The sequence below is a fragment of the Mya arenaria genome, chromosome 5 (assembly GCF_026914265.1).
Source record: "Mya arenaria isolate MELC-2E11 chromosome 5, ASM2691426v1".
Classification (NCBI taxonomy): domain Eukaryota; kingdom Metazoa; phylum Mollusca; class Bivalvia; order Myida; family Myidae; genus Mya; species Mya arenaria.
This window is the reverse complement of record NC_069126.1, coordinates 73,821,997-73,835,252: the sequence shown is the minus strand read 5'-3', so window position 1 is coordinate 73,835,252 and position 13,256 is coordinate 73,821,997. Positions and strand designations below refer to the sequence as shown.

The 13,256-nt window shown below is 36.7% G+C and overlaps 1 protein-coding gene across 1 annotated transcript; it reads left to right on the top strand.

The window, feature by feature from the left end:
- The first annotated feature begins 1,412 nt into the window (after positions 1 to 1,412).
- Positions 1,413 to 12,730, top strand: LOC128235946 (uncharacterized). The gene is made up of 8 exons (XM_052950733.1): positions 1,413 to 1,417; positions 4,363 to 4,517; positions 4,813 to 5,007; positions 5,421 to 5,525; positions 5,826 to 5,975; positions 8,414 to 8,492; positions 12,079 to 12,156; positions 12,337 to 12,730. The coding sequence occupies exons 1-8, from the start codon at positions 1,413 to 1,415 to the stop codon at positions 12,728 to 12,730; spliced, it is 1,161 nt and encodes a 386-aa protein (XP_052806693.1).
- Positions 12,731 to 13,256: the final 526 nt, after the last annotated feature.

Here is a 13,256-nt window from a genome sequence, read left to right as displayed (position 1 = left end):
GTGAGAAGCATATCGATAATGATAATATTGATATAACGTGCTTTAGAAACAAATTAACGTCAAACTGTGTAGTCCCACGACGTTATAACACTTATGGTAAGTATCCGGGTCGGATTTATAGTAGTTAGTGAACGGTCCTTAGTTGGGGTGGCGCTCGGCACATACTAGACCTAGTGGTTGATTATTGGAATGTGATTTACGGCCTATAAACAACACGGCGTCATCGTAATAATGGTAAGGATTGGAGGGATATAGGGATGAGGTGAGAATGTATTACGACCTATAAACAACACGGCGTCATCGTAATAATGTTAAGGATTGGAGGGATATAGGGATGAGGTGAGAATGTATTACGGCCTATGAACAACACGGCGTCATCGTAATAATGGTAAGGATTGAAGGGATATAGGGATGAGGTGAGAATGTATTACGACCTATGAACAACACGGCGTCATCGTAATAATGGTAAGGATTGGAGGGATATAGAGATGAGGTGAGAATGTATTACGGCCTATGAACAACACGGCGTCATCGTAATAATGGTAAGGATTGGAGGGATATAGGGATGAGGTGAAAATGTATTACGACCTATAAACAACACGGCGTCATCGTAATAATGGTAAGGATTGGAGGGATATAGGGATGAGGTGAGAATGTATTACGGCCTATGAACAACACGGCGTCATCGTAATAATGGTAAGGATTGGAGGGATATAGAGACGAGTTGAGAATGTATTACGACCTATGAACAACACGGCGTCATCGTAATAATGGTAAGGATTGGAGGGATATAGGGATGAGGTGAGAATGTATTACGACCTATGAACAACACGGCGTCATCGTAATAATGGTAAGGATTGGAGGGATATAGGGATGAGGTGAGAATGTATTACGACCTATGAACAACACCACCTCATCGTAATAATGGTAAGGATTGGAGGGATATAGGGATGAGGTGAGAATGTATTACGACCTATGAACAACACGGCGTCATCGTAATAATGGTAAGGATTGGAGGGATATAGGGATGAGGTGAGAATGTATTACGACCTATGAACAACACGGCGTCATCGTAATAATGGTATGGATTGGCGGGATAAAGGGATGAGGTGAGAATGTATTACGGCCTATGAACAACACGGCGTCATCGTAATAATGGTAAGGATTGGAGGGATATAGGGATGAGGTGAGAATGTATTACGACCTATAAACAACACGGCGTCATCGTAATAATGGTAAGGATTGGAGGGATATAGAGATGAGGTGAGAATGTATTACGGCCTATGAACAACACGGCGTCATCGTAATAATGGTAAGGATTGGAGGGATATAGGGATGAGGTGAGAATGTATTACGACCTATAAACAACACGGCGTCATCGTAATAATGGTAAGGATTGGAGGGATATAGAGATGAGGTGAGAATGTATTACGACCTATAAACAACACGGCGTCATCGTAATAATGGTAAGGATTGGAGGGATATAGGGATGAGGTGAGAATGTATTACGGCCTATGAACAACACGGCGTCATCGTAATAATGGTAAGGATTGGAGGGATATAGGGATGAGGTGAGAATGTATTACGGCCTATGAACAACACGGCGTCATCGTAATAATGGTAAGGATTGGAGGGATATAGGGATGAGGTGAGAATGTATTACGGCCTATGAACAACACGGCGTCATCGTAATAATGGTAAGGATTGGAGGGATATAGGGATGAGGTGAGAATGTATTACGACTTATGAACAACACGGCGTTATCGTAATAATGGTAAGGATCGGATGCATGTAGAGACGAGTTGAGAATACATTACGACCTATGAACACCACCACGTCATCTTTTAAATTATATTATGAACGATCGCATGTATAAAGAGATGAGGTGACGGAACTCGGAGAATGTATTACGGCCTATGGATCGGCATAGCGGTTATGGTAACACAGTAGATTATTTTAGAATATATTGATAGTTTTTTGAAAGGACATTACTATTATTTACAGATGAACATTGGGGCGTGTCATAGGAATGACATCAGTATTACATCATAGCTACTTCCGTTTGGGTCAAATCTATGTAAAACATTGTTGTTTTCGATTGTGGATATATTGCTAGGTGAGGAACACCATGATTACAAAAGTCATAAATCAAGTCGAAGATCAAAGATATTTTACGGTCTTTTAAAAACACGATGTTATAGCGATAATGGTAGAGATAAGGGTTGAACAGGTTGATATCGTACAGACTTTACACACCGATTAACCTTCGGGTGTGGTTATGAAGTTATTGAAAATTGCGATAAAAGTACGACTCTACGTGCATTTATAGTTGCGCTATATAGTCAAATAAGTCTTGGAAATTGCTATACGGCCTACGAACTCTGCGACGTTATAGCGATAACAGTAAGGACCATTCAACTACTAAGATGACAGTGATGCCGATTGGAGTGGCATTATTGAGTTACTAAATAAAAAAGAAAACACAAATTGACGAAACGTTTATTAATCTATTCATATGGTTCTATGAATGGAAAACGAAATTGAAGGACCGGCTAATATCCAGAAAATAAAGACAAGAAATCATCAGACGCAGTTGACAACACAGTTTATTGGCGTATGTCTGCACAAATCGCAAACGGTTTTTGCTTGTGAAAATGACATATTTTTTGCGTATCAAATTGTTCTTTTCAATTTTAAAATGACATATTGTTTTTCATATTTTTCGACTCTATTTGTCAATAAATTAAGCCGTTAATAATTAAAAAGAAAAAGAAAAGGGTATAATAATCGCCTTTTGACAGTATTCTCGTAGTTTCTAGTATCTATAATTTTATGCACATATTTATAATATTGACAGGAGCGCGTAATGCATAATTAACATATTTTATTCCTAAAAAACGCACAAATAGGTGATAAGAATTGCATGTCATATGTCAGTGACCGTTGAGGCTGTCGATTAACGAACATTTCACGTTTCGGGATGGATATGATCTCAAATTGTTGTTTTTTTATAGTATAAATACCATCATTTCCATTTATATCATTGTCCAATTTATACAAAAAGCAGACATTGTGAACATCGGAGATTGGACTAGATATCAGTGTGTGTGTGTGTGTGTGTGTGTGTGTGTGTGTGTGTGTGTGTGTGTGTGTGTGTACCACGTGATAAATTACGTCATATATGCTACGTCGGAAGGCAATATTTTGCTTAAAATAAAGACTTAAAACTAAGTTAACTTTTCGTTTACTACACCATTTTAAATTAAACAATGGGCAGTCTATGCCGCTTAAAGAGCCACGCCTTCGTTTTATTACCGGAGTTTGATACGGTGATTAGTTTTGTCAAACTCTCCGACAAACCTGTTTCCAAAATGATATTTTGACAGCGCTCCGTCAGACGGCCGTATTGAAAAAAAGGTTTGTCGAAGTGTTTTAAGAAACTTAATTCTCAATCAAACTTGGTAAAAGTTTGGAGGCGGTGCTCCGTAAGAAACGTAGACTGTGCTATGTTTAATTTAAAATGGTGAAGAAATAGTAAAGTTATTTTCGTTTAAAGTCTTCATTCGAAGCAAATATAGCTTCCCGATGTAGCATTCATTACGCGATTTATCACGTGGTATACACACACTTGATATGGTCTGGACGTAAAATGGTAATGAGCTTTAGTCAATGGGTTGGAGAACTTTTAAGTGACGCCTGTATCCGACGGGAAAACAGGCATCTATGTGTCGCGGCCGCCTTTTATAACAGCATGTCACTGTTAATAATTCTCGTTCTTAACAAAATTGAACTTACAACATGTTTTGCATTGATTACACAGGGTAACACATGTATTTGCATGCATGGTATACCACCCACGACACTTGACAACACCAAATGCAATAGAATATGTGACGTCAGAGATGGACAGCTTTGTGGCGGCTTCGGCGAAATATCTGTTTACTCAAAAGGTTCGCTATATCATTGTTGTGTTTAATTAATTTATTTCAAATAAAATCACTGCCGCTACTCAGTCGCTGAATGAATAAGCAAAAATAAACATGGGATAATTCCTTGTATGTACAGCTTACATTTCATCGGATTCAATGACATGTAGGATAGTAATGCTTGTGTAACATCAGTATTCAGTGTTAAGTTATGTAATTGGTTTTTGGTATAGCATCGGTATTTAATGAAATGTGACTCAGTAATTGCATTACATCGGTATTCAGTTTAGTGTAATGTAAAATGTGCATTACATCGGCATTGAATGTACTGTGAAGTATTATTTGCATAAAATCGGTATTCAAGTCAGTGTAATGTATTGGTTGCATTACATCCATATTATTCAATGTTACTCTGAACTTCTGAATGGTTCTACAGTTTAGCTGTCTTTACAGTTTCTGGCCTGCCCGACAACGCTGTTTCGGAGCATGCGCACCTTAAGAACGAGGGGGACTGTGTGGCGTTCAATGGGAACGCGCGGAAGTTTATCTTCACCAAGTGTACGCTGTCCCTGTTGACGTATTGTCAGAAAAGTGGGTTTGAGTTTGTATTATATGTGTCTTTGCACATTTAAAAGCAGGAATTTGTATCACATGAAGACATGTATTATCAATCAACATTGTTGGATAAAAGAAATGTTCTTGATTATGTTTTGTCAGCACTTTTGTGAAGTATTTTGGTTCAAACTATCACCAGTCGCTATTTATGATGAATGTATGATACACCGAATATACATTTTATATAAGACTTTCAATGTTTATAATTATAAACACAAAAGCTGTTTATTTATATACGTTTGGGTACTTTTAAAACAATATTTTGTCATAGAGAATGGATCGCCAGTCGCGTTGCCATCGTTTGGAAATCCCTATCTCACATGGGCACAGGTGGCTCAAGCCTGTGTCACGGCTAACTTTGAACAGCTCGCCTACAACGGCACCTTGAACTTGCCGACAACAGTGGTCAGTCAATTGTGGACGGGCATGGTCCGGATTCATGTGATCAAAGCCAATCTCCGAAAAGGCTAGTGATTTGCATTTTAATTTCATACTTAAATATAGTCTACAGTTTTATAAAACCAAAGCGAAAACTGTTAATGAAATAAATAGTTAAATTCATACATTGATAAAAAAATTACTGGAGTATAGATATCGATTCTCTTAGGACCATTGTGGCATCCATAAATAAAACGTGTGTTTGCAATTATCGAGCTGGTTTTAAGGTCGGGAATAGCGCTGTGTGGCTGACTGATGGCTTGACATTGCAATTAATAAACGTAAACGTGTAAAATTAAATAATTCTTGTAAATGACCGTGTATTATATTTTATTTGAGATCTTTACCATATATATTCATGGACATCAAGTGTGTGAATGTAAAAAGAAATAAAGGCAAAAGTTTCGAGCTTACTTATTTAAAAAAGAATCATATTTTTAGCATCCGGTGTCACCGGGTATGGGTATGTCAAGGTCTACAACAACACCGCCTACGTGAGATTTGATCCCTCGCCTTCGGAACAGCGGAAGTTTCTTTGCGCGACAGGTGAGATCTTTTTTAACACTTATTCGTTCAATCTTATGTTCATTCGTTCGTTCGTTCTTTCGTTCGTTCGTTCGTTCGTTCGTTCGTTCGTTCGTTCGTTCGTTCGTTCATTCATTCATTCATGTATTAATTCATTGATTCTAATTGCATGTTGACATTACTGAACACTTGTCTGTTATTTTTTACTTCAGCTTTTTTCTGATTCAATATATCTATGTCTAAAACTCTATAAGAATATTATTGGTATTAGAGGAGAATTCTTGTTTATTTTGTTATCTTGCTATAAATCTATTTTTACAGACATGCCTCAAACCACAACTAGCAGGCATTCGCCACGACCGGAAACAGTTCCTACACCGGAACCGGAACCTCCTAAACCAGAACCGGAGACGCCCGAACCAGAGGAGGAACCGGAACCAGAATCGGCTGCAGAAATCCACCGAAAAATGCGTAAGTTGAGATGAATTTGATTGATAATAAATCTGTATTGTTTTGTTTCAAATGATAATTGTGCAACTTTAATCAAACGACGGTTTATCATAAGCACACCTTATTCTCCTATTGAGGGATACACGCATGTTTGATTCAGTTTTTATAACTGAAAGTGGATAAATGTATATGAAACACATGTTTTGTCATTTATATTTGTATGACATAACAAAGTTGACATTGATTCGGATAATAATAATAATAATAATAATAATAATGAAATATGTTAAAAGTTTTTTATAAGTTAATGTTATTATTTCTGATAAAAGTTGTATATAAAATCAACGATATAGCCACAATGTAAATATCTACTTAAATAAGTCATTTAACAAATCGTTATACACTATAGAATGTGAAAAAAGTGTTTTGCTTAATAGCTTAATATTTTTCAATTGGTGAACTGACAGTTAATTTTGGTTATGATAATGGTGATACTTTGTTCTGTATGCGTTCACCTGTAAATACTGAATATAATATTTGTCCACATGGGCCATGGTCTTCTGGATGTACTGCAAATAAAACTTAAATATAAATCTCGATACGAAACACCTACTTATGTTTTATTTAAAGGGGCCATATCACTATGACCACCACCAAAGAATAACATAGAAACACAAGCGGAAACAGACCTAACACACTCATAAATAAACATAAATGTTGCCATTTGTTAAATGTAATACAATATCTCCATGAACACTCGGTAAAGATTCAAATACAATGTAACACATCAGTACATTATGAATGGGTGATCCTTCGAAAGTACAAAATATACCATTGATGAAGAAAAAAATGGATTCAGCTATCAGCTTACATCCTGTAAGTTGTATTACTAGAGACAATACGGTATCAATTATCAGATTTTAAATTATTACTATCAAGCTTTCTTCGACACTAGTAAACCAAGACGGGGGCGCACCCGGCGCGCTCCTCCCCTAAAGTCGCCCAAGGTTACTTTTCCTACCAATATAGGAGAGAAATAATAAATCCGTCCATAATTTGTTAATCCGTCCGATAAGCTTGTTATGCTTAAGTCTAATAAATATTCTGTTCTGTTCTGTTCTGTTCTGTTCTGTTCTGTTCTGTTCATAATGAACCATCTTCGTTTAGAAATTGATAACATATGTTTATACGTACATATATTTATTACCCCCAAACGAACACGTAATGCCAATAAATTTAGGTTCTTAGGGAGGGGCGCAAGTCAAAAGGTTTCGCCCCTAAGTTACTTCCTCTATATTGTCAAATCCCTGATCCGCTCCCGTTTGAGGCAGAAAAAAGGTTCTGTTAAGTCATCCTTGTCTCAGAAAATGTTAATCATTGTTGAAATTCATCAGGGGTCCGTTTAAGTTCCCTTATTGTTCCTTATATGTTACTAAGCATTACCAGATGAAAGCTCATTGTCCGTAACATCAAATAATATCAATTGCATTGAGCATGATGATTCAAATAATGATCTTGATCAAATTCAACGTTCATCACAGTAATGGCTTATAAATTTCAATTTTGACAAAACACAAGTAATGTTCACATCGAGAATTTGTGACAACTGTCATAATCTATTATAATCACAACCAGATTGATTTTGCTGAACACTATAAGCACCTTGACGTTATACTTGGTGACAATGGTAAATGACACGGACATATAAATGCAATAATCAGTTCGACAAGCAAGGTGTTAGGCTAAAAAAACTGAAAAGGAAAACTCTTAACCAAATAAATAGTTGGTATCTACGACACATTCGAGAATACGGCTCAAAAATAGAATATCTTCAAGAATCATGAAACAGTGTGTGTATACTACGTGATAAATTGCGTCATATATGCTACGTCGGAAGGCAAAAAATCGTTTAAATTGAAGACTTAAATCAAAGATAACTTTTCATTTACAACACCATTTTAAACGAAAGAAAGGGCAGCCTATGCCGCTGAAAGAGCCCCGCATTTGTTTTATTACCAAATTTTGATGAGGTCATTAGTTTCATCTTACACTTCGACAAACCTGTTTTCAAAATAATGTTTTGACAGTGCTCCGTCAGACGGCCGTATTGTGAAAAGGTTTAGCGAAGTGTTTTAAGAAAGTAAACTCTCAATCAATAAACTATTAATTAACCGAAATAGGTTGGATATCCTTAGCCAGTCGAAGCAAAATCATATAAGCAGTTAACCACAAAACCAAGTTGATGATATACCGCACTCAGTTGGGGATTGTACACCTTATGTTCTTAGACATAATGATACATTGGCCGATAAATGTTCAATGGTCATACAAATAAACCACTTTATTATGACTGTTCAGCGGTGCACTGACCAAAATTAACGAATAACAAAACTGTAAAACTGTTTATTCTAATTGTTTTATTGCAATTAAACCTGAAATATTTTAATTCTATTTTTCAGTTCCGCTGTACATAATAGTACCGATAGTTGTGTTGGTAATTCTGATCTGCATCCTAATCGTCGTCTGGAGGAGACGAAGGTATGTTAAGTTATACACTTAATAAACGCTAGAAATTGGTATGAATATGAACAAACAAAATCTTAACATACCACACATCGATCCTTCATTAGTACCGCTGCAGAAGAAGAAGTAACGCTGATCATTTGAAGGCGTAGACCCCAACACTTATTAAAAAATATATTTCTATGCATGTACAGCGCAGGGCCATAATTGGGTGAACTATTCCATGGCGTCATGTGCTATTTTTAGCGTCTGTTCATTAATTCCTCGCTGCATGAGTAAACGTCATTTAGAAATTGTATGATATAAGGGTATTGACTCGTATTATCATATAAGAAAATTGTTCAAAGCAGTCGTCTGCTGCATTTTTAAGCATCTGCTTTTCTGAAAATGGGTAAACACAGTAAAGAGATGACAGAAAAATGACGGAAACTTCATCGTTCCTATGATTGTGAATGGTTAAAGATTACGTCCGAAATTTATCATTGAACGGGGTAAAAGAAAACTTTCTCGAATTCTTAAACAGAACATGCATCAATCTCTGGGGGAATTACTGCTTCTTATAATAAGTCCAACTTTGAACAATGCTTTGTGAGAACTGTGCAAAGAAATTTGTCTTCTCTGGGCTCCAAGAGGCTATATGTAATAAAGAAATGCACATCTCGATTGTCACCATGAAAAAGAGGGTTTACTGGTAAAGCATAAAATAAACAAAAACAGTTTAGACTGATTGGACAATTGTAGCACAAAGTTTGGAGAAAAGCGAACTAATAGTGGCACCCTAGGTGTCTGAGATATGTCGCTGGTCACCTTCGCACCAACCTGGGGCTGCATCGGTATTCTTGGTTTGGTATCCTTGTCGTAGATGGAACAATTAACACTGAGAAATACATTCAGACATAGATGAATATTAATGGCCATCAGCGCTCAAACATTTCGATGATATATCATGGATACTCAAGGAAGACAATGTACCCGCCCACAAGTAACAGATGTATTCCTACGTGTATCTTTTTTCGGCCTGCACAGTACCCAGATTTAAGTCCAATCAAAAACTTATGATAACCAAAACAATCAAGTTCTACACCAAATGTACACTCAGTGACATGAAAGAGCATCTGCAGACTACTTGGGATTGAATCCAACTTCGTTCCACATTGCCGAAATGAATTAGGAAAGTTCTTGATCAGAAGGAAAGCATCACTAAATACTAGCTCCCAGAAGCTCATACATTCCAGTAAGGATAGTATGTATTGAGCAGTTTAGTTTTTTTCTGTTTTGTCAGCCATTGAAAAAACTCACTCACTTATGGTACGGCGCTGTATACTAGGTGCGTGTATTTTGTGAATATACTGTATCTCGTTCAGCGTCTCTTGGGCCTTAGCCTTGTGCCTTTAAAGGGACTAGACACCAGATGATACCATTGTAGGAAAAAAGAAATTGTCACAACCTTACTTAAAATTGGTATCGTTGTGAACAACGCATTGAATCTTACTTACTAATGTATCATATAGCTTATGACACATGTACATTTCGCATGTTTTTTGCACATTTTCCCATTGCGAAATTTTCTGGGTTTGTCTGCCACTTTAATCCCAGTACAGTTTAAAATAGCGTCTGTATATTTGTCTAATCAAGGTAAATTCACTTGCTAAATATACATTCTATGAACTGGAAAACAGCTGTGCGTTTTTTAAACGGGTAAACTCAGCTTAGACAGCAATACAATAGTATATTGATCATGCAAAATGATATATTATCGACCTCATACTAGCTCGTTTTGAAATTGCAAGACCTGTTTTGAGAAAATGCTGTATTTGTCGATTTTGAGACCAGCTGGTGTATTGTCATTTTAACAGGGCCTACATTAATTTTGCCTTATGGACTTGTCCTTGTAGTTCCCGTGTACAGTTTGTAGCCTTTATCGCGTGTTTATCATTATTTTCTCGCACGTTGGCTTCTTCTTTGAAATACAATAGTACAACCGTATATAACTAAATACTGGTGATTGCATGAAAACCATGCATAGATTATACATTTAAAAAAAATCAGTTGCAAGTGGTAAATGCAACACTTTACTTCGTGTGTAATGTAAATTTCAGGATTTTTTGTCAACGCTATTTTCGTCCAAGAGTTCCTTGACGTCAGGTCGTAACAAGTTCCATTGCGTGCGATGTTAAAATAACGCCAGGTCATGGTGTGTACCATTGCGCGATGTTAACATAACGCCAGGTCATGGCATGTGCCATTGCGCGATGTTAACATAACGCCAGGTCATGGCATGTGCCATTGCGCGATGTTAACATAACGCCACGTCATGGCATGTGCCATTGCGCGATGTTAACATAACGCCACGTCATGGCATGTGCCATGTTAAAATAACGCCAGGTCATGGCATGTGCCATTGCGCGATGTTAAAATAACGCCAGGTCATGGCATGTGCCATTGCGCGATGTTAAAATAACGTCTGGTCATGGCATGTACCATTGCGCGATGTTAAAATAACGTCAGGTCATGGCATGTACCATTGCGCGATGTTAAAATAACGTCAGGTCATGGCATGTACCATTGCGCGTTGTTAAAATAACGTCAGGTCATAACATGTACCATTGCGCGTTGTTGACATAACGTCAGGTCATAACATGTACCATTGCGCGTTGTTGACATAACGTCAGGTCATAACATGTACCATTGCGCGTTGTTGACATAACGTCAGGTCATAACATGTACCATTGCGCGATGTTAACATAACGCCACGTCATGGCATGTACCATTGCGCGATGTTAACATAACGCCAAGTCATGGCATGTACCATTGCGCGATGTTAAAATAACGCCACGTCATGGCATGTACCATTGCGCGTTGTTTACATAACGTTTTAAAACAAGTCAGTAAATTAGTTTTATTGTGTAAAACGTGTCGTTTAAATTATCTTAACCGGTAATCTAGATAAGAAAATGGTTACTAGGACACTGCGTTATGATCCGGGAGGTTGTATTTGACCCTCGTGGTTTTTTTAGAAGATTTCCCGGATCAGAACGTTCAGAGTGTTCTAATAACCCACTATTTTAAATATATATATATATATAAATGTTAATACTTAAAAAGTACAAGGGATGTTCACAAACTGTAAGAACAATCATTCGTATTGCTAAGTACTACCAAATATGATTAAAAACTTGTGAATTAACCTCACAAATAACCAATAAGTATAGATATAGAATACTTTCAATGTACGTTTATATTCAATACTGTTCGAATAGTGAACAACATAATAAATTATTATTGTTCACAAAGGACAAACACTTCCTTGCGAAATATTCTTAATATTTTAAGCTGACCATTGCCTATGTAATAGAACATAGATGTTAAACTGCTTGCGTATACATGGTCACATATTGCTTTATGTATATGAAATAATCTCTTATCTATAAATGCATTTGTCGTGACATAGATCTTCCAAACTACCTTACAGTTTTGATGTTATCACTGTTTTACCCTCGAGAAGGCAATACCAAAAAGGTTGAATTTGTATAAATTGGAAAGTGGTACATTTGTGTAAAGGGGTAGTTTTATCGTGAAAAATATAATATTATTTTTACAGACTAAATCGACAAGAGCGCCGAATGCTTGAGAAGTACAGAAACAGGGCTATTGAGTTCGACACTCATTCTTTGCCTCGGTAAGATTTTGGTAAGCCTAAAGATATACTTCTTGCTGTGTTTATCGCAAAACAATCAAGAGCTACTGTGGGTTAAATGGAGATACTGATTCTGCGAAGGTTTTAATTTGATCATTTATATTAACATTTCAGCGTTCACAACCAAAATCAGTTTACTATCATGTTTGTTTGATTTTACAGGTCTGACATAGATTTCCGTACACATAAACCCACCGATGATGATGCCATTTCAAGCCACACTACAAACAGCAAACAACCTATCCTGGACAACAAAAATAAGATGGATGAAACCAAGAAAGTCACTGAACTAGACGCAACCATTCCTCTTGATGACGAAACTGATACCATGAAAGCAAGACGTCCACCAATGAAGCGTGTGGAGTCAGATGGCGGCTACGGAATTAGAATGAGCCGGGAAGACAACATAGGTTTACCAGTAGATTACGGGTATGCGAGTGTGAATAGGCAAGGTGGTTTGGGTGGAGGATTTTATGACGTTACTGGGAGGGACAATGGTACTAGCGGAATGGCCGACTCCACGTACGCTCGTGCAAACTTTGAAGGTGGCTACTGAACCAAGACTTGATGCGCATATGCTGTTAATGACATGTTAATTCAAATACTCATAATCATGTGTTACTTAAAAATGACAGAAAAAAATTCAATATATTTGTGTGTGTTTTTTTTTAAATAATGTTCCAGGCACCTAGTAAACTATGAACACAAGTGTATTCATTGTGCTAGCGATTTTGTATTTGGTTTACATGTATGATGAAATGATGAATTTGAATGAATGTGAATTTTTAAACTCATACATATATTTCTTTTATTTTACATTGCAAAATCAAAGACAATGTTATATGTACATATTTGTAGATATTTAAATTTTATCACTGTGTTAAATGTATTTATTTGTCTTTACATACATTTACATAGGCCTACAATGCAATAAGCACGAGTAGTTTGTATAATGATGACATATGTGTCTAATGATGACGTTTGTGTCGTATGATGAAGTATGTGTCTTATGATGACGTATTCTTCTGTAATCAAAAAGTGTTAAGAGTTTCTGTGTATAGAAACCGACATAGAATATTATA